Genomic DNA, 21,950 nt, shown 5'->3' with positions numbered 1-21,950 from the left:
TCAGGAAGCTTTTCTTCCCAAAACTCTACCTTGGGTTTCCATTGTGCACAGCTAAAAAGGAAAGTCTAAATGTCAAACATTCAGTCCCTGATGTTGCCACACATGAGCAAAACACAGCAAAAAAAGAACCATGGTGGATGGTGAAGCCTATATGGACAGGAGGTCATTACTGATATATTAATTCTGGTTTTAGAAGGAAAGACTGAAGGATTGTAAATGCTTTTAGCAGCTGGCAGATGATTGTTGTGCCACAGGAGGGCAGCAGCTGCCCTCGACAAGGGGCGAGGCAGCACCTCCCTAACTCTGCACATTGCATTAAAGAGTATCTCCTTTTGGTTTTTTTACCACTTATATTTGTGGGTTTTTTTTTTCACTGTCATAAGAAAAGCAGAGAAGAGCAAGAGTTTTAAGAGTCCCTCCCGTTGTGCACCTTGGCTTGGAGCTGACTGTACTGCTGCGAGCAAGGCTGGAGGAAACAGTCACAAGGACACGTAGGCAGCGTGGCACAAACACCAGCAATCCCACATCAATCCCTGTAGACTTTGCAGCTTTCTGCAGAGGAATTAGGGGGAATTCTCTGGGGTTTGTGGTCTGCTCAGCTGTCCCTGCGCTCCCCACCTGTCAGGTTTGGGGATGCTCGTGTAAATACGTTGTGGCTCAAGGTAAAAGCTTCAGTGTACACACTGCACACTTCATGGGGAGCCTGGGTCTGCAGCCAGGGCTGGATGAAAGAGAGGAGAATGCAAATAAGTTTAATTTTGAGGAGTGGAGAGAACAAGCCACACTCGGAGCAGACGAGCCTTTCTGTTGCTGCTTGCGTTGCTCACCGTGCTTTCAATTTTGGGCACAGCATTCCAGTTGGGACTTGTTACAAGTATGTGAGTTTCGTTCCTAATGAGAAGCTCAAACCCAAGAACTATTTATAGAAGCAGCACAAGCTCCTGTCTCTGCCAGCCTGCCCAACCAGCTGGATGTGAGTGACAGGGCTCTTGGGGCTTAGCTGCCCATTCATGCCTTGATTGGGCTTCTAAAAACACTGAATGGCCACAGGGTTTATATCAGCTGCTCAGTAGAAATGGGACCAAGCCCTGGCTAAGCTGGAATTCAAACTGTTGCTGAGCTGTGTTTTCCTGTCCTTTTAATCTGCCATGCAAAGATCTCAATCTTAACATCACACACACCACTTAAACAAAAAAGTCAGACCACACCGTGTGATAAAACAATACAGTCCAGAAATATTTAATGCAAGAAGGTTGGTGTTCAATGGCACTCATAAATAAGAGACTTTGTTCAACACTTTACAGCTAAAGCTCTGTTATACTCCATTAGCAGGTACTTTTGGGGAAGAGGCAGCTGCAGGGGATAATTTCAGTGGTATCATGACTCAAATAGCAGAACTGCATCAGAGAGGGTTGAAGTGAGAGTAATTCCACTGCCAGGCTTCAGGGTTGCTCTCAGCACTGCTGTGAGGCAGCTTTGCTCCATTACTACCCCTTAGTTTTGTTTCTTCACCTCCTATTGCTAAATTTACCCAGGGGAACCAGCTGGGGAGGAGCAGGGACAGGAATCAAAGCACAGTTTATCCACGTACCTGACAAAGTCACCCGCCCCAGGAAGGGGGAGCTCTTCCCCATCCCTGCAGTCCTCGCTCTTCTCCAGAGATTCCCCTTTGTCCCCAAGCTCTGTGGCTGCCAAGGGCTCTGACAGTGGCTCCTTTGTCACACACTTCCCAACGGCCCCCACAGAAATGTCTTGGTGGTTACTGAAACACTAGAATGTGCTGAACGCATTCAGAAGAAGCAGGGATAGCCCAAAGTGTCTGAAGAACAGGAGAGTTCCACTGCTTAAAACACGTGTGCTAACCAGTTTTACAACTGGGAGCAGAGTCCAGCCTGAGTTAGTGACAGCTCAGTCCACAGTGCATTCCCAGAATGGGTGTTCTTGAATGAATAATGGCTGTTTTATAAGGCTGGTTTACATTATCATGCTTCTAATAGTTAATTTATACAAATATGTTATCTGCTAGAAATGAGACACTCTGTGACATCATCTAACACCTCCATCTGAATTGCATGTCTGGGTTGAAATAGTAAATGTGACACTCAAAGCAGGTGCCACCACTGGAGTGTCATATTTTGCCCTAAAAACTTGAGGATATGCTCAAATTTAGAATTTATGAGGTGGAAAAGTGCACACACACACCACACTTCCCCAGACCTTTAGTGGGCAAAATCAATCTTGGAGGCCAAAATCTCCCAACAAGCCTTGAAACTTCAAACTGCTTTTGAGAACTAAGTTGCAGTTATACTGTTTTCAAAATAATAAGTTATCAGGAAGCAAAAAAAACCCAAACAATTAAGTCGCAATATTATCAGAGAAACTTCTTTGTTTTCTTTAAACGGGTGAAACTTCATCCAATACTAAAACATGACCCTGAAGCCACTCAAGCAGGACCTCAGCTTTACTTCCACAGATCCGCAAGAATCCTCAAGATGCTCCTTGCATGGAGACACTTCCATGTTTTGGGGTGGGGGTAATTCCACTTGGCACACTTCAACATCCACATAGTTACTCCACAGTCACTTTTCTCCATAAACTTTTTTTTTTTTTTTTTAAACCAACATCCAGACATTTAAAGGCAGTTATTTCAATATTGGCTGCAGTGAGCATTGGAAATCTTCCAAGTCACTGCGACTTACTGGCATAAAAATGCCCTTTGAATTAGCTATTAGACTGATTATGGTATTTGCATTTTCATTTTATTCACAGCAGAGTAAAGTTCAGAATACTTTGAAGCTGCTGCAGTATCTGAAAAGGCTGTTAAATTACTGGGTAAAACTGGAAATAACACAGAATGCCAATGGCATGCCGTGAATATCAAGATAACTTTTGAGAATTCCACCATGAAGGAATATTTATCACTGAATTCAAGTTGAGTTGTAGAGCAAAATCTGCTTACAGGCACATGTACAGGTGTGTGTGCCAGGCAGGATAAGCTGGAGTGGAACTAATTTATAGCATTGAAAATAGAAAGTGCTTTCCATAAAAATAGACTAATGTCTCAAAGTGCTTTTAGTTTGTCAGTGATTAGAAAACATTCTCTACAAGTTTTTACAGTTATCTTACAGTGGTTTTCAGCAAGTTTACCTACCGGGAAGAGTTTTTATTTCTAGTTTCAGGAAGCTGGCTGTTCAAAGCTGCTTTGGTCAGCTATTGTGAGACTGCACTGCTCACTCTGGAGTAAAAAATACCCTTTTTTAAGGCTTCTTGTGTCTCCCACCAGCAGCTCCTTCAGAGGCACCAGCAGGAAGCAGGGCCAGGCACATCCAGCACCTCTGGAAGCAGCGGGAGCCAGCTCCCTCAGGGATGTCACTGCAGCCACCCTGCAGTCACACTGAAATCAGGCTGCTTAGTCCCCAAAGCAGGCAAACTAAAGCCAAGTCTCAGCAGAGCAGTTTATGAGGACGCTGTGGCCGAGCTTTTAGGGGTGGGGGTTTCATGGGGGTTCCCTCAGGGGAAGCACCACCAGCACAGCACCTCGGCAAGTCGCTGGCACACCCACCAGCTGAAAAAAGAAAAGAAGGATTGCTCCACGCCCTAAGCCTCCAAACTGCTTTAGAGCCGCCCATTCAAGCCTCACAGCCTCCTTCCATGAAGAATAACTACCAACAGAGACATTTCCAGCGACCAAAAGGCACAGCAAAGCAAGGCCCCTGCTCCCAAAGCTGCTCCCTGGGGGAGGAGGAGGACAGGCACTGACAGCCAGGAGCTGTTGTAAGGCATCAGCATGATTGATTTGCTCCAGGCTGTTGGAGGAGGTGGGGACAGGAGAGGTCAGGATCTCGACATCCTAAACTCTCTTTCTATCCCATTGGCCTCACACTCTTATTTTAATCCCCCTACTCTGAGCTGTACATTGGCTTGCTTCTTTATGCACATCTCCCAGTTGGTTTCTCCCTACTCCCAGGCACGTTGGGAGTTAAACCAACCCAAAAAAACCCCAATCCCAAACCAATTTTCCAGTGGTGATGCTCTTCAAAGAGAACTGAGGATGCTCTATGGCTTCCTTAGACGACCTATCAGGCTGCAATTCTGAAAATTATCCAAGGGGGACAATGGGGAAAAAGGCAAACCACGTTTGCTCACGTAACAAGGCAGCGGCCTATCCGCAGTAACTTACTCTCCGTGACAGTCTTTTGAGACAAAAGTCCCGAGTCCCAGGGTCACCCCCCACCTTCTCCAGCAGTAGTTTCAAGCAGCACATTTGCTGGCTGGGTTGGGACCGTCCCTGGGGCCCGTGGAGAAGGAAAGGACCATGCCAGGCACCTCCTCCTCCCTTCCCAGCCGGGTGCAGGTGGCAGAGCAGCCCTGGGGACGAGCCTACCGGTGGCTGCTCTGGTAGGCGTAGGAGATGGGCTGGCGTGTCCCGGGCCTGACGGTGAAGGTGTTGGTGGGTCCGCCGTACTGGGGGCTGCCGTGGGCAGGTCTGCAGGGAAAACAGAGGGAAAGTCACTGAAAGCCAAGGAAACCCTTTGGTTTCAGTCGGTATTGCAATTATGTGTTTTATTCTTGTTCTAGGGGAGCAGGGTGACTTTTGTGGCTTCCTGTCTCCACTCAGTGATGTGGGGAGGAGGGGCAGATGGGCACCCACTGGGACCATCTGGGAGTGAGGGCACAGCTGGGACTAGAGAGGAGCCATGGACAGTCGTGGCCCTGGACTGAGCTGGCGAGAGGAGATCCCAGCTGACAGCGAGCACACAAACCAAGGGGCAACGACTTCTGCAGAGCCTCAGCGCTGCTCTGGGGCCAAATCCAAGGGACACTGAGGACAGGGAAGGCTCAGTTGAGGGGCACACACATACCTGCTGGCTGCCAGCACGCTGGCGGGCGAGAAATCCCCGTTCTGCCCCTTGTACTTGGCGTCGGCCCCGGCGTTCCCGTACACCGCGGCTTTCCCAGTGGCATCCACAGACGGCCGCCTGCCCTGCACCCCCGTGGGGCCGTTCCTGAGGGCAGGGCCCAGGCGGCGGGACCCCTCCCCTCCCACGGAGCTGAACCCCCCGGGGCCGTAGGAGGAGAGGGTGCCCGTGGCCCGGGGGGCTGCGGCCGCCCGTGGGTAGGAGCTGTCGGGCTCGGACACGTACAGGCGCTTCTTGATCAGCGGGCGGGGGTTCGGGCCGTGGCCGGAGTAGCCGCTGGAGCTGCTGTAATCCGGGAACTGGGGCGTCAAGTCGCCGTTCCTCCGGCTCTTCTCCGAGGGCAGCGGGGCTGGCGCCTCGTGGTTGCCCCCGTAGCGGCCCCCGTAGCCAGGCCACCTGAAATACCGCGGCTCCTCCGTGCCCCGGCTGCAGTCGGGGAAGCTGGGGCACTTGCGGCTCTCCTCCCGGCTCGGGAGGGCACCCTCGTCCGCCTCGTTGCTGAACTCGGGGGGTGGGGGGATGATCCCGTAGTCCAGCGCCGTCTCCCCGTTCTCCTCCTCCCTGGGCACGGCGTGGCGCGATGGGATGGGCTGGTTTGGCTGCCCGGAGTCCAGCAGGCCCCGGAGCAGGCTGGAGGCAGCGGCTCTTCGGTGCCCGGGCAGGCCGGGGGGCTGTGCCTCGCCCGCCGCCCGCACATCCCGGCCCTGGTCCGAGGAACTGGAGAAGGAGGGAGGTTTGCTCCATCCAGACCCCGCTGACCCCGCTGCCGCCGGCCGGGGCACCACGGTGAAGGAGTAGGGCTTGGACTCGTGGCGGAAGAAGCTGGTGGAGGTGGTGTCCGACGAGGCACTGCTGAGTTTCAGGGGTGGCTTCGCCCGCAGCGCAGACCCCACGTCCCCGCCCTGGCGGCCCCGCTGGGCGCGCTGCCGGGCCGCCAGCAGCAGGGCCATGGGGGACCCCCGCTCCACCCGCTCCCCCGTCACCGGGTGGATCAGCACCTCCTCCTGCCCCTCTCCAGAGGCGCCTGGGGGGCTCCTGGCCGAGCTCCTGGGGCCGGGAGGTTCAGCTGAGCCTGGGGCAGAGGGAGGCTCGGACGAGCTGGCCCCAGCCCGGTGCACTTTGTACTGGAACACGGCCGTGCCGGGCTGTGGTGCCGGGCTCTGTGCAGGGGAGACGGGGGCGAAGGGGAGGCGGGAGCAGGGGGCTCCTTCGCTGGTCCCTGAGGTGGATCCGGGGGGCTCAGGCTGCTGTTGAGGGACCCAGGAGCAGGGGTCAAGTCCTCTGTGGCCTTGCCCATGGTAGGAGCAGGATGGTCCTCCTGATCTGTCTCATCCTTCTCCACAGCAACCACTGGTGCTGGAAGCGGGCTTGGGACCGGCTTCGGCAGTACTGAGTCACCTGCTTCAGGGAGGCCCTTCCTCAGCTCAGGGGGGCTCTTCCTCACCTGTGGGGTGCTGCTGCCATTTTCAGTGCCCTGCTTCTGGCCCCCAAGCCCTGGGGCAGGTTTCCCCTCCTTCTTCAGGGACAGCACGGCCTCCAGCTCGTTCCTGATCGTCATCACGCTGCGGGTGTGCGTGGCAGGGCTGCTCTCCAGATGCGGTGACCGTCGTGCTGGGAGAGCCCCCATTGGTGCCAGTGGGGCTGCTGGGCACCTCTTTCTTCTCGCTGTCCCCTCCCTTGGATAACCCTGTGTCCTTCCCAGCAGGCTGGGGCTCACTGAGAGCGGGTTCCCGGCTGCCAGCACGGCCGGTCCTGCTGTCCACGGGCTGGGAAGCTGCCGGCTTCTCCACGGGCCTCTCCTCCCTGCGCGGGGAGCGCAGCAGGGCCGACAGCTCGTGCCGCAGCTGGTTCAGGTTGTTGGCGTCCTTCCAGTCATCCTCGCAGCTCGGGTAGTCCGGAGGGGGCAGATCCAGGTCGTTGGCAGTGAGAGGCTCGGGTTTTGGAGGGGAGTCTCTCCCGGCTGTTTTCTGCTGGGGAATCTTCTCCGCCTCGGGCACAGGGGACCGGCGGCCGGCGGGACTCGCCCCTTGGCTGAGCCCTGTGCCCGGCTTGGGGCTCAGGGGTGGGGGTGTCAGCACAGCTGGCTTGGTGACGGGTTTCCTTTGCTCAGCTTCTCCCCCGCCACGAGCCTTGGCCGCGGGTCTGATGGTGAAGCACGGCGGGAGGGGGGGCCGGCTGTGCGGCTGCCTGGGGAAGGGATCCTGCCGGGCCGGCTGGTTCTCCTGCACAGGGATGGAGGAGGAGCGGGCCGGGGCCGGCGGGGGCACCTTGAAGGACCTGGGGAAGGTGAGGTGGGGCTCGGGGCAGTGCTTGGGCTGCAGGCTCTCCTTGGGGCTGGGGGCAGCGGGCACTCCAGGTTCAGCAGGGCGGACAGGCCCCTCGGCATCCGCCTGCCTCGTGTTCAGCACCGTCTCGGACTTCCACTTGGAGATGCCGGAGGGGAAGGGCGCTCGGGTCCTGGACGAGCAGCGAGGCACCCGGTGGGGCTGGGGGGATGAAGTCTGGAGGAGCTGGTGTGCTGGGGGAGGACAGGGCAGAGGCTGGAGGTGGCGGAGGTGCCACGGCAGGAGGTGGTGGCACTGCCTCGGGTGGCGGAGGTGGCGGTGGCGGCAGCACTTCGGGTGGTGGAGGGACCGGCGAGGCTGGAGGGGGTGGCACAGGCGCCGGTGCTGTTGGAGGGGGCGGTGGGGGTACTGATGGTGGTGGGGGGATGTCCTCATCCAGGTCATCCCCCTCCAGAGCCTGTGGGCGCAGGTCCCCCACGGAGCTGTACATTCGGTAGTTGCCATTGATCTGGGAGCCAGAGCCTGGAAAAAAGAGGGAGAGCACAGCGGTGTGAGCACCTTCTCCACCAGCACTGCCACGGCCAGTGGTCCCCCCAGAGAGCCAGCCTCTTGCTCAGCTTGTCTAAAGTCACTCACCCCTTAGAAATTAATTCATTTTCAATGGCTTCAAAAGATAATTAATAGTAGGCTGTATTTTGGCATGCAACTCTCAGGAGCAGACTGTCTGCTCCAGAGCTCCATACACACACACACTTCCTGCCCCAAGGGCACAGCCCTGCTGAGCACTTTGTGCTGGCCAGGACTCTGCAGAGAATATCCCTTACCAAGAGCTGCTTTTTCCTCAAAGTCTTCTGGCACTGAAGGCGTTGGCACAGCCACCCCATGGGATTCTTGGGCATTCTGTAAGAGTTAAAAAACCAGAGCTGTTAGTTTTACGCCCAGGGTATCAGAGAGAAGGGCTGACAAGCAGCTGGTTATTTATCCACACAAACAGGGGCCTGATGGATCTTCCCAAGACATGGAGGTCCCTGTGGAAGCTGCTGCTGACAGGGTGAGTCAAGTGGTCAGGTGCAGAGGGGCTGGAGAGGAATGTGGCTATTTCACACCCCACCTCAGCAGCAGCACTGGCTTCTCACCACCTGTGTGCCAACACACTCAATATATCCCATGGCTTCTGTGAGTCTTGCTCTCCAGCAAGCACTGCCAGCTCACACCACAGTCACACACACACATACACACCATGCTGGAGTCACAGACAGACCTCCAGCTTTCTGGGAGACTGGCACCAGCATATCTGAACACCCCGGGGAAAACTGCTACTTGTGTGGTTTGTGTTCCACTCTCAATTACTCCCTTCACATTCATGCTGAAAACTCAGCAGTGCCTTTAGCTGGTACAGGACTGTGCAATTCAGCAGCCCACACATCTGTGGGGATGCCTCCAGTGAGGACACTTTGGGTAATTAGAGCCACCCAGCGAGAGAGATCCTCCACAGGTTGACTCACCTGGAGTCCTGATCAGGGCTCCACCTCACACATCTGCCAGGAGCAGAAAAGCCTCTCCTTCCCCCAGTGACTCACTGCTGGGATTGCTCTGAGGGGTCTGGAGTGGCTCAGGAAGGTACACAAAATGCTCCCAAGTGCCAGCCCAAACTGGAGCTGGGTCAGGCACAGACACGAGTGAGGCAGGGGCTGGACTGTCACAGACCAGCACTGGGAGAGACCGAGTCCTGGGGACAGTTCTGGGTGCCACAAAGATATAAAACCATTAGAGTGTCCAAAGGAGGGACACAAAGATGGTGCAGGGGCTGGAGGGGCCATATGAGGAGCAGCTGAGGGCACTTGGTCTGTTCAGCTGGAGAAGAGGAGACTGAGGGGAGACTCATTGGATGCTGCAGCTTCCTCATGAGGGGCAGCTCCAAACTCTGCTCTGGGTGAGCAGTGACAGGACCCAGGGAATGGCTGGAGCTGTGTCACAGGAGGTTTAGGTTGGATCTCAGGAAAAGGTTCTTCCCCCAGAGGGTGGTTGGCACTGAACAGGCTCCCCGGGGCAGTGGGCACAGCACCAAGGCTGCCAGAGCTCAAGGAGTGTTTGGACAATGCCCTCAGGCATATACTGAAATTTTGGGGTGTCCTGGGCAGGGCCAGGAGTTGGACTCAGTGATCCCTGTGGGGCCCTTCCAGCTCAGGATATTCTCTGATTCCATGAAATGACGCTCTGGGAGCAGCAGAAACTCGCAGCCGCCACGGGCAGTGGTCGGGGACATCCCGTCCCATTCCCAGGCTCCAGGTCCACCCTGTTGCACTCCTGCTCACCCCAGGCAGCTGTTTGCACTGTTAACAGCCCTTGACAAAGGAAACATTATCCTGCCATCAGCCTGCACCTCTCCCTGAGTGGTTTCCTGCACACAAAAGCCTGGGTAATGATTGAGCCCCTGCCCTTTGCCTTTCACTGCCACTATCACCATTTTCACATCAGGCTGCCAGGGGATTCCAAAGTCTCCTTGAGCGAAGGTCAAGTTGGGTTTATTCATCCAGCCCCATCCAGGCTCGGACTGCACCTTAAGGTTTCACACAGCCCTGGCTGGGGAGCTCAGGAGATGCCTGATGGGCAGAGCTGATTTAACAGCAGCAGCCCGGGCTCCTGCAGAAGAGCCCTGGAATGCTCCAGCTTGGGACAAAACAACAGGAAAATACACATATTTCACTTGGTATGTCCATCACCCTGCAGATGATCAAAGAGCCTCTATAACCACACGGGAACGAGGCAGTTACTGGTGAGCCAGGAGTGAGTGAGTGGGAATTCACATTCCTGGGATTGCAGGATGGATCAGAGGACATTTTGCTGATGGAGAAGCCAAGGTCTGCTATGGGCATCAGGACAGATCTGTTAGTGGCAAAACTACCAGGCTAGGTGGACCTTGTTATCTTTAATATCTATATATCTATCTTTATATATATCTTTTTATATATATTATATATATACTAAAAAAATATATACATATAAAATCTGAGACCTCTCTACTGTTCCTAAAGATATAGGACAAGGTAAAGGAAAGATCCTTGACTTCAACTGAAAGCCAGAGGGAAGGCCAAGGCCAACATAGGTATTTCAAGAGCCAATAATGACACTGTCCAGAGTGATGAGATATCAACAACTACAAAGAAAAAAACCCCAGCAGCTCCCATTTGCTATGGAAATCCCTTGCTGCCAGAGCACACCGAGGATACCTGCTCATTTACAGGGAAACAAAGATGTCTGAGCACTGAATTAAAAGCAGAATATGCATGCCATGTTTGGAGAGCAGTGGAAAGGGACTGACAGTCGGAAGAGAGCTATGCAAAGCTGGAGGAAACAGTCTGCACTTCAGAAATGAGGGGTAATTTTGCACATGTCATTTCAAACTGGGCAAGCCTGTTTCACACCAAAAAAAAACTTCTGTTGCAGCTGCCCATGCTCAGCATCTCTCCGAAAAACCGCCCATCCCCACGTCATGAGCTGGCCTCTGAAATGGAAAGCATCCCCAGTACGCTGGGGATGACGGGGAAGATTGTTCCCTGTGTTTGCTCGGGGTGTGGCCAGCCCTGCAAACCTCCAGCTGATTCAGAGCAGGCTCAGGGTGCTGTGCCAGGAACCTGCATTTCCAGTTCGTGGTACCTGGATCAGATCTGTGCACGCTGAGGATCCTGTGTAAGGGGAGGGGGAAGCTTTCACTGGAACCACCAGGAATCACTTTTCATCCTTGGAACAAAGTTAGATGCCCCCAGTGAAGGAGTCCCTGCTCTCTCAGGAGAGACTCTTCCCACCCATTAATTGGCTTATTACAAAGACCACCCCAAAATACAACTGCTGAGCACCCTGGGGTCTCAGAGAGGCCGAGGATTCCTCCAGAAATGAACTCCTTGTTTCTGAGCCAGGGAAGTTTGGTGGTTAGCTGAAGGAATTTATTCCCCCAGGATGCCAAAGCCCTGCCTGCACCTGCAGTGCTGGGGGAACCAGGGGGGCAGGGGGACGTGGTGGGACCCCCCCTCCTCCTTCAATCCCTGCCCTGGGACTGCCAAAGGCCAGGTGATCCACAGGGAAGGAAAGTGCTCCATGTGGGAAGAGCTGCCAGGTGCAGAGGCACAGGGAGCTGCAGGGCAGGGTGTGTTCATCCTCCTGACTCACTGAGCTGCTCCTCAGAGGGGGGGTGGCAGGAAGGGGTTAAGGCAGGAGCTGCAGAACAGCCCAGTGCAGGTATGTAGGTGGCAGCAGAAGCGTCCGTGCCAGATCAAATCATCATCAAACCTCGTCAAAGTAGTGCAAACACCTGGCAAAGGCTGGTCCTTAAAAACGTCCCTTATTCCTGCTAATTTCTCCAGTTAAACCTGTCACTGTCAGAAGAGAAGCTCAGGTTTGTGAGGGAGCCTCACAAGGGCAAAAGAGCCCCAAGGCTGGCTGTGGCCATGTGGGCAGCACAGCTTGGGTGACAGCCCTCAGGATTTATCCCAGGGGCATTCCTGCTGTTAATTCCTCTACCACATGCACTTCCACTAGCAAAGCATTTCAAAGCTTTAAAAAAGATGCAAGAGGCTAGCTGCACCATAAACCCCTGCTGATATGGTCACCCCCCCCAAATCCTGTGCTGCTGGAGAGGAGTTTTTCAGGCACCAGTCCTACAGTTACTTGTCCTGGATTCCAGATGAGATTTTTCACCTGCTGGGATCAAATAGATAAATAAACTCCCCTCCTGCTTCATCCTTCAGATAACACCAACACAACCCCATGAACACCTAATTGTATCACCAGCCCAGCCCATTTTCTGCTCTGAAGGACAGGGATGCACAGGGAAAACCATCCCTTGCTCTCAGAGAGGATCTCTTTGTCAAGACCAAAGGGTTTTAAGTGTTTTATTGTCTTCACTGACTGAGGGTATCAATTCAGATTCAGCTCCTGCCACCTCCAGAATCTCTCTGAGCAACCTGGTCTAGTGGAAGGTGTCCCTGCCCATGGCAAGGGGATGGAAAGAGATGAGCTTTAAGGTTCCTTCCAGCCCAAACCATTCCATGATTCTATGAATCCTGCTCCTCACTGTGCTCTTTAGGGAATAAGATCTCTGGAAAGGTGTGGTGCACGGGGGAGGAGAGCTTGCTCAGCACACACAGCAGTGGAACCTCAAAGCCAGCCACCAGCAAGTGTGATTTCTGGAGTTAAAGCCACCCCCAGGCCCTCTGATCTGGCTGTGTTGGCCCCTTGCTGCTCCAGGCCCTGCATCCAGCTGCTGCTGGAGCACTGGGAGCTCTTCAGGGAATGGGTTTGTTCCTTCAGAGATCGAAAAAATCCCCCCCTGCACACCTGCAGCATCACCTCCTTGTTCCTCTGCTGCAACAGGACACAGCTCTGCTACTGCTGCCTCCTGCCTGATTCCAGGAGAGATACTGCCAGCAGTGGTTGGATAAACTGCAGTGCAAGCCTGATCTATCATCTACGTGCTCAGCAATTTTTTGTTTTTAATTGAAAATGCAAGTCTGACGATGCTCACGCCTCTCCCCCGAGTACCTTGCCTGTGTCCAACACAAGCCTTGAACTCGCATCACCTCTTAATCCCTCCTCCCCACTGTTATTACAGAGTGGTTTTGCTTTTCATTTATTCTCTCCCCTGGGGTAGAGGATGAGAGCAGCAGCCAGCCCAGCTGGTTCTGGGCACCAGTTACACCACGGTGTTGCAATGGATCCCAGCAGAGAGCTGGGGACTCACCAGGGGTAGGAAAGTCAGCAGCGGCCGGACCCGGGGACGAGGTTTGAGTGTTGCTGTGCCAGAGTCTGTCACTGTCCCAAAGCGATTGTCACCGTAATACACCTCGATCACATCACCTGAGGGGAAGAGGGGACTGTTAGCAGGCAGCACTGTGATTGGGAAGCAGGGAAAACAACGCTGGGCAGCACCGAATTTTAAACGGCGCTGTGGAGAATTCGCTGCGTCAGCTCCCTGGAACGTGCAAAACCCACCAGATCCTGAGCAGAACCTGGGTGGTTTTTGGGGGTGAGTTGAAGACAGAGGGAGAAAGGTCCCAGGTGTGCAGGACAGGCCCTGACAACCCTGTCACACACCTGCACAGCACAGAGAGCCTTCCCAAAGCTCCGGATGATGGAACGGAGCGAGTCCAGGTGACAAAATCTATTCTGAAGGGCTGATTTCTAGTGGCAGCTAACTTAAATCTACGCCAGGGTGAGTCAAAAGTTAGCACAAGCACTCAACTCACTCCCCTCCCAGATTACATCTAGAGAAGGAAAACGCTTCAGGAGCAACTGGATCATCTCTCTGCAGTGCTGGGAGGATCCAGCCCCCAGGAGAGCAGGGCAGGTGTGCACAGAGGTGACAAAAACCAGCTCAGAAGCAGGATCCACCCCTGGCTGATCCGTCAGCAGCTGGAATTGAGGAGGGAGGCAGAACAGAAGGAGGCAGGAGAGCTGAACAGAAGGAGGGAGAGCTCCTGCCCTTCCTCACTCTGCACTGTGGACAGTGCTTGCACTGAGGCACAGAACTAATTACAGGAGCTTCTCTCAGCCCTGTCACTCAGACAGTGGAGAGGGACAGCAGAGGTGTCCCCAGGCACTGGTTGCCCTGGCTCGTGCCAGGCAGGATGGGATGAGCAGAGGGAAACCCCTTCCTGCACCACAGTGATGGGAACGGGACACGCAGGGGCTTCCCCAGGAAGTTGCAGCTGCATCCCTAGGGATGCTGCAGGAGCAATTTGTTTCTAATCCTGATGCAATTGGTAACTGGGGGCCAGACTGTGCTTGTCAGACTTCCACACCCCATCCTGCCTTACAGGGAAATGCTCCAAATGACTTCCCTCCAAACACTACTCTGGATGGAGACACTAAAACTCAAAGTTCCCCAGTGTTACAAGCAGGAGAAGCCATTGGGTACTCCTGGTTCCCAGCCCTGTGCTTTCACCTTGAACCACACCTTTCTGGGCCTGGTTTATTTTCTGACAGTGAATAAAGCTCATAAAATTAATTTAATTACGTTCTTTGTGTCTGATTAACAGCATGAATTAACAGGCAGAAATACTGAAGCATGTAAACCCCACCTTGGCTGGAAGGAGAGATACACAAATAACTCGTAGCCAAGGAGACAGACATTAAAGAAAATATGAGGGTTTGAGGAAGGAGGGGGAAAGGAACAAAATGGCTGTGATTGGAGAGAAAACTCTGCAGGAGCGTTCCCTCCCAGCAGATTCTGATAGTGAAGAGGGAAGAAGGGAGGTGTAGGAGAAGGAGGAAACAACCAACCTCACCCTCCAACCCAAAAAGGCAGGCACAGAAACAGTTTCTGTCAAGTGACTGGGGCCCCCACCCCATCCCAGACTGCCATGGCACACAGCTGAGCCTGCCACCAAGGCTCTGCCCTCCTGGCATGGGCAGACAATCAGGAGGAAGCTCCCAAGGAAACAGCTTTGCACCAAGTCTAGTGGAAAAAAAAGAGGGGGGCAAAGGCTTCTGTGTGCATCCCACGGAAGGAAAGCACTTGCATGAACACCTGGAATGAAGAACCTGACCACACCAGGGGCTGGGCATGAGCAAGCACAGCCTCTGCTGTGAACTTACAGGTTTGGAGGCAGATGAATTCCACGCAACCTTGGAACGTGCCACCGAGCCCAGCGAGCACGTCAGCTTTTCCTTTTGCTACACCACAAGTTAGGCTGGGATACACCCAGGAGTATCCACTGTGCCACCACTGTCCTCACAGCCAGTCACAACTTCCTCTCCCTTATCCAAGGGATTCTTTTACAACAGCTTTCAAACTGCTAATCAGCCTGCACTTCAGTCAGCGTGGTTCTCCCAAGAGTTTAACGCTTCTTGGCCTGGGAGGGGCCCAAGCAGGGCAGAGAACCCAGCAATTTAACAGAAAGTGTCCAAGGCCAGGTCAAACGGGGCTTGGAACAACCTGGGCTAGTGGAAGGTGTCCCTGCCCATGGCAAGGGGTGGACCTGGATGAGCTTTAAGGTCCCTTCCAACCCAAACCACCCTGTGATTCTGTGATGATTAATTTTATGGGTGACCCCACATTCAGTGAGTAAGTAGCAAGAATTAAGGCCAATGCACCACAAGAGTTTGGACTCAGACAGCTTTGTGGAGCAGTGATAGAGCAGTTCTGAGACTTGAAACGACGAGAGTTTTACATTAGACAAGTCACTGGGTAAACTCAGTGAGAAACTGGATTAAAGATCACAAGGACTTTGATCCTAGATTACTAAGCATCTCTTAAAACCTGAATGCTTTTAATTAAAGTAAAATGAAGCGCTTGTAGTTGTGTTTTCTTTGCTAGATAAACAGGACCTGCCTGCTGAGAGCCTGTCACCAGTAAGACCTGTGCTCTGCCAGCCTCGTTTCCTGGAAGGAGGGATCAGGAAACGCAGCCTGGGAGGTTGTTGGAAGAGGCTGCCCTCAAATGACTGGCCCTGCTCCGGCCACTTTTTGCCATTCAGCCTGTCCTGGAGACATTTGTGTCCGCTCAGCCATGGGAAATTCAATAAACAATTTGCAAAGCATGTAATGGAACCTCTTCCTACTCGGGGGTTGCATCACCTGGAGTAGGCGCAGCAGGTTTGGCACCGGGGTATCCACAGCTCTCAGAGAGGAGGAGGAGGAGGAGGTGGCATCAGTCACTATATTCAGGAATCTCTGAGTCAGGGACATGCAAACCTACACCCATTCCACATTGCTCAACTTGTGTTTACTTTGTATGAGAAACTAAGGTGGGGATTAGCAGGAGCAGTGGACTCCTGTTAGCAGCAGCAGTGGTGGTGGTGGTGGGGTGAAGATAGGCAGGAAATATTCCAGAAACAGGGCCAGGGATGGGGCTTCCCTGGGTAGGACTGTGGAGCTGTGGATACCCAGGTGCAATAAAACCTGCCCCTTGGACTGAGCTGTGAGCTCACCATTCCTCACACCGACCCACACCACTCCCGACGTGGTCACCCAGCTTTGGGGCTGTCACACCACCCTCCACAAACTAAACTAAGGGCAGAAACGCCAAGAGGATGCTCGGGATTGATTCAACAGCTCCTATTCAGGCTCAGGTTTCAGCACTCCCGGCTTTTCCTTTGCAATCTGACCCACACCTGAACGGAATGCTTTTGTACTGCCACTGCAGAACTGCAGCCACGGAAATCAGGCTTGTAATAAGCAGACACAGCAACTTTCTTTTTTTTTTTTTTTTTTTAAACCCAAACCACATCAGAGAGAAGCTTGAATCCTCCTCAGATTTACGACAGTCAGAAATCAGCAATTTTCCTTCTGCCTTGCAGAGTTGCACGAAACTCCCTGTCACATTTTCATTTTATCTTGGTTTCAGCAGCTTGGCCTTTGGGGTGTAACCACCTTGCAGTTGCTTTCACAGACAATACTTCACCCTGCACAGCTCAGCAGGCAGCACTTCCACTTTTTTTTTTTTTTTTTTAAATCTTGGAAGACTTTGTTGGGCTCTTACAGCCACCAAACTCCATCCACAAACTACTATCTTCTATCTACCTGGCTCCATTACTATTAATTTGGCTCCCTCCTACCTGAGCCTCCAGGGCACCGTATTGCAATTAAAACCACAAAGAAACACAAATAAATCCCGAGGAATATGCAACCCTCAGCTCCCCCAGCGCTGCGAGAAACAGGTTTATGAGTAAATAACTAAAACCTGGGAAGGCGCGGATCAAACATGGCGTGGGAAAGAGCGGCGGGGAAGCCATCAGATAGATTCACAACGACTTGGCAGCCCGTTTTAGTCGAGTTTAACTTCCCGGAGAGCAGCGAGCCCTCCGGTGCGGACCCTCCTGGCTTGCGCATCCCGGTCCCACGGAGCGCGCCGCGGAGCTTCCCAAGGGGCGCTGGATGAGCCCCCACCGCTCCCTTGTCCCCATCCCAACCCTTTTCCCAGCCGATCCCGGTCCGCACCACCCGTGGCCGCGCACTGCGCTGCCCCCGAGCCCCGGGGCAGGCGGGTTTGGGGACACTGACCGGTGCCACCCGCGCTGTCCGAGGTCACCTCCTGCGTGAAGATCCAGGGCGGGTTGGTGGCGAAGAGGGACGTGGCGGTGGGGCTGGAGTGGCGCTTCCCGAAGAGGCGGCTGAAGGTGCCCTGCACCGAGTGGTGATGGTGCTTCTTCATCCTGGCCGAGCCGGGCGCTCCCAGCCGGGCATCCCCGCGCCGAGCCGGGACGGGACGGGAGCGGGGCCGCGGCGGCGGCGGGAGGGGCAGGGATGGTCCCACCCACGGACCCGCCCTCGCCAGGTGCCCCTGGAGTGTTTTCCAATCGGTCACACGCTGAGCGGTTGGGTTTGAGAGTCGCGGAATAACCTGAGCTGGAAGGAAGGCACGAGGATCGTCGAAGTCCCGCTCCTGCGCCTGCACAGGCCAGCCCCAAAATCCCACCGTGTGTCTGAGAGCCATGTTCCTGGGGACACATCCTGTAGGAAACCAGACATTTAATACCCTAGGAGCTTGGCTGTAGTAAATGCTCATTACCCGTGTGTTTGCATCAGGCAGCAGGGAAAGGAATAACAGAATCATCAAATATCCTGAGTTGGAAGGGACACACAAGGATCACCCAGTGCAGCTCCTGGCCCTGCACAGGACAGCCCCAAAATCCCACCCTGTCCCTTGAGAGCTTTATCCAAACCCTCCTGGAGCTCTGGCAGCCTTGGGGCTGTGCCCACTGCCTTGGGGAGCCTGTTCAGTGCCAACCACCCTCTGGGGGAAGGAGTTTTTCCTGAGATCCAACCTAAACCTCCTGATACAGCTCCAGCCATTCCCTCTGTCCTAACTCTGGAGGGGTTTGACCTTTCTCTCACTCTCTCCTGTGTTTCTCTGCCTATTCACCTGCAGCTGAGACCTGTCCCATGGGCTGGGGTCTCCCCCCAGGCCTTTCCACACCTCCCTATGTGCAGTGCACTGGACCTGGAGTCTCTGTCTGAGATCTGCAGGTGTCAGAAATGAATGGAATTATCATCAGAGTCAGGGAAAGCTGCCAGGTAATCCTTTCCCTCTGCCCTGGGTATGCCAGTGAGCAAGTTAGTGCTGAGTTTCTAGGGAGCTGAGTGTTTAGGAAGCTTTCCAGAGCCCCTCTGCTCATCCCTCCTGGCTTCTGTGGGACCATCCAGCCCCAGGAACACCCCGTGTGACCTGAGTGCTCTTTGGGTTTGGGGTGGTTTTGATGCAAAAGCTTCAAGGCAATGGGACTTGACCCCCAAATCATCTCTTGTTTCAGGCACAAAAGCAAATTTCCAGCACTGCTGGAAATGATTTTTTGTGTCATGCAAGCAAAAATCGAGAGTTAATGAGTAACATTGGCTAGTTAACAAATGCAGAGGGTTCTGGAGAACTTTAAACCCAAAATAGCTGTCAAAACATTAACTCTGAAACACAGCTCCCAGCTTCAGGCTCAAGTCATCTTGTCTTGTATCTATTTCCACACATTTTAGAGTCAAAATGATATAGATTTCTCTTTTTTTCAGTGATAAATGTAATTTGTTTATTCACTTCGAAATTACACTTTTCTTGTGAAAAGCGTCTTTTTCTTTTGCCTTAAAGTACAAATTAGGGAGAGAAATTAAATCCCCACAACGAAAAATGGGCACTGTTATGATATTCTAAAAGGCAAATCCTGGTACAAAAGGAGAATCCTGGCACAAATTGCCAGGCAGCACCTAAATCAAGTGAATTAACGTGAATGGCAGATGGAGAAGGGAAAAGAGAGTTAAAGTGTTAGAATTCGATGCTGTGGTTGTGGTAGAGGGCTACAATAATTTAAGGGATTTTCCAGAGAATTTCAACCCCGGGCTGCAGATGTGCAGCTCCATCCAGGGGGTCAGGCAGATTTTCCTGGCTGGGAGGGGTCAGCCTGCTCCAGGCTCCCACTGCTGCTCCCAAAATCCGCTGGAGGAGCGGCAGGTGACGCCAAAAGGGGTGGCTTTGTGCCGAGCACGAGGCCTGCAATTAGCGGGGCTCGCACCCTTTGTGACAGTTATCTTAACTGCTCTCTGTGTGAGACAGGGCAGGGAAACACTCCTCTAACACCTGCCCCGGCTCCCTGCCCTGGGACACACCACAGGGACCTGTTTGAGCCAGGGTGGCAGGAAAAGGGATGGTCCTGCCTGCGGGGAAGAGGGGTGATAGGATGGAAACTGGGAAACGGCAGTGCTGGAACCGGCTCCTTGAGGGAACTGAGCTCCAGACAGAGTCACAGAATCAATTAGGTTGGAAAAGACCTCTGAGGGTCATTGAATCCAACCTTTGGCATTTAAAGAAAATTCACTGGCACGTCCCCAAAGCAGAAATCAGGTGAAATGAAGGACCCACTCGCTGCTGGAAGGACAAAGGATGTGATATCTCTGCCAGGTAGGCAGGACATAAGTAAGTGCTCACTGATATCCACAGTCCCCAGGTGAACAAATCAAACAGGATATACAGAGACACAGTCATGGAAAAGGGGAAGGAGAAGAGGAACTGCTTTAACAAGTGAAGCCAATAAAATTCTGTGGAATGAAAACTCCTCGGCTCGTGCACAAAGGTGTCCCACAAAATCTCATTAGACCAAAGAGACTTCAAAGGGGCTGCAGAGATGCTCTGTGGGAGCAGCAAGGTGTGATTCAGCTCCCTGACACTGCTCTGAGGTGTTCCTGAGCCCCAGGGCTGGGGGGATGCCAGAGCCCTGCCCGTGCCACCCCACCAACGATGCCTTTGCCTCACCCTGGGTGGTGAGCGTAGGAAAAAAAAAAAAAAATCACCCTCACAACATGAAGGGATGTGTGTTTTGAGGTGAATTTATTATCCCAGCGAACACCAGCTGCTCAACAACTCTGCCAGGGTTCGTGTGCACACTCCCATTTATTTGTTCCAGATGAAAAGTGGTTGCTCTTTGCCTTCCACCTCCCAGAAGAGCACAGACCTCCCCTCAGGAGTCCAAGAAAGAGCCCTGGACCAGCATGAAGGGCGTGCTGGGTGTGCTGCTGGGCAGGGGGACTTCTGTGAAGTGCAGACTCCAGAGACATGGGAAAGCTGCCCAGTTTGGTTGTATTTTTAAGGAGGGACAACTGCCACTCAGTGATTGAGGCCACACAGCTAAAGGGGCGGGTGGGCTGGGCTTGGGCACGAAGCTCAGGAAAGCACTTGGAAGATCTCCAGCAGATTTTATAGCGTAGAAATAGCCATGTGAGCGCTGCTCTGATGTAACACGCCGTGGTGTGAGGCTGCCTTTGATCCTAACATGGGTAAACACCCCAGAACAATCTGCTTTTGCATCGAGGGTGAGGAGCTGCTCCCTGCAGATGTGGATTGTACCCCGCCACACTCACAGAGGGGAGAAGGGATTGTGCAGCTTGTGCAGCTCCAGAGGGATCTGGAGGAGGGAGGGAGGGCAGGAGGGATGGGAAGAGAAACTCTCATGTGTAGCTGCAGAGCAGCAAACTGCACCTGCAGAAAGAGAACCAGCTTCTGTCAATGGGGGCAAGGGGTCCATGCTGCCAAGGCCACGTTTCAGTGGGGGTGGCAGGGCTGGCACAGCATCCTGTGCTCTGACTGGGGGGGTTCCCACTGGATGTAAATCCTAATCCCCATGTCTGAGCCCCTCCTCTGCACCCTCTGCCCGAGCAGCCCTGCTCAGCCTGGGCACCCCTGTGACATCCACCACCCTGGTGACAGCCCTGTGGTCACAATGGCCCCTGTGGTCACAGTGGCCCTGACAGCCCTGACAACCAGCACTGCCCACCCTGCCTGTGCTGCCTCCACCCCTCGACAGCCCCACATTCCGGGGTGCCCACCAGGGAGAGAACCTCACAGGTGGGTGCTCCAGGCTTAGAGCTGGGCAGGAGAGACACCCTCTCACCACGTCCCCATCCTGAGGGCAGGGGTCTGGAAGGTCCTTGCCCTGAGGGTGACCAGGGCAGGAAGGTCCTGGTGATGTCAGTGTGGTGCATCATCCCCTCCTCGCTGCGCAAATCCCGCTGCTGCCGTCACTGCCGGCTTTGCCCCCATGGGGCTGAGAGCTCAGAGCAAACCTCGTGTCATCGTCCTGGGGTGGCTCCTGGGATGGCTCCAGGGCGACAGGAGGGGACACAGGCGGCACTGGCATCCAGGCAGGGCTCCGGCAGCCACCCAGGGAACGCTTCATCCTCACGGCCGAGCCCTCCCAGCTCCCTTGGTTGCTGAACCAACCTTCTGCCTGTGACCCCTGCTGTGGGATCTTCTTTGACAGGCAACAGACAGTTTGGGAGGGATTAAATGTACGAGTGGGTGCAACAGGATTACGTGGGACTCTTCATTCAGGCACAGAGCACTGGCAGTGCCACAAATAGTGCTGTGGGCATTAAGCTGGTGCTTCCCCTCCAAGGCACTGATCACGCAAGCAGGTCCATTCACACGGGCAGGCAGGATGTTTCTGCAAAGCTTCAGGTGCCCCAGAGGATAAGCAGGAGCTTCCAGGGCAGATGAGCCCCACCACAAGAGCAAAGCCCAAAGCTCAGCACTCCCAGGCTCGGTATCTGCCCGTCACTGGAAATGACTGTCAGGTCTCTATCGCCCAGCAAGGCTTGCACATCTTGAAGGCATCTACGTGACTTAGCAATTGGGTTGTCAGGGTAGCTACAGCCTCCCTTCCACACCCCAAACACTCGAGATTAATGACATTAGTGCTCCCCACTGGGTGGGTGCAGCAGCAGCAGCACAGTCGTGTGTGTACTTGTCTCTTCCGAAGAGAGAATGTCCACG

The 21,950-nt window shown here is 54.0% G+C and overlaps 1 protein-coding gene across 1 annotated transcript; it reads right to left on the bottom strand.

The window, feature by feature from the left end:
• Positions 1–1,236: 1,236 nt before the first annotated feature.
• Positions 1,237–17,377, bottom strand: CUNH6orf132 (chromosome unknown C6orf132 homolog). The gene is given in 8 exon segments (XM_050326692.1): positions 1,237–4,486; positions 4,863–6,099; positions 6,102–6,510; positions 6,512–7,369; positions 7,371–7,726; positions 8,029–8,104; positions 12,942–13,057; positions 17,204–17,377. Coding segments are annotated over 8 exon segments (3,309 nt in total). The 5' UTR covers positions 17,355–17,377; the 3' UTR covers positions 1,237–4,380.
• Between the last annotated feature and the right edge of the window lie 4,573 nt (positions 17,378–21,950).

Source organism: Myiozetetes cayanensis, unplaced genomic scaffold (assembly GCF_022539395.1).
Source record: "Myiozetetes cayanensis isolate MyiCay16 unplaced genomic scaffold, myiCay2020 scf32, whole genome shotgun sequence".
In the NCBI taxonomy this organism is placed as follows: domain Eukaryota; kingdom Metazoa; phylum Chordata; class Aves; order Passeriformes; family Tyrannidae; genus Myiozetetes; species Myiozetetes cayanensis.
The sequence above is the reverse complement of the archived record's forward strand: the minus strand, read 5'-3'. Positions and strand labels throughout refer to the sequence as shown.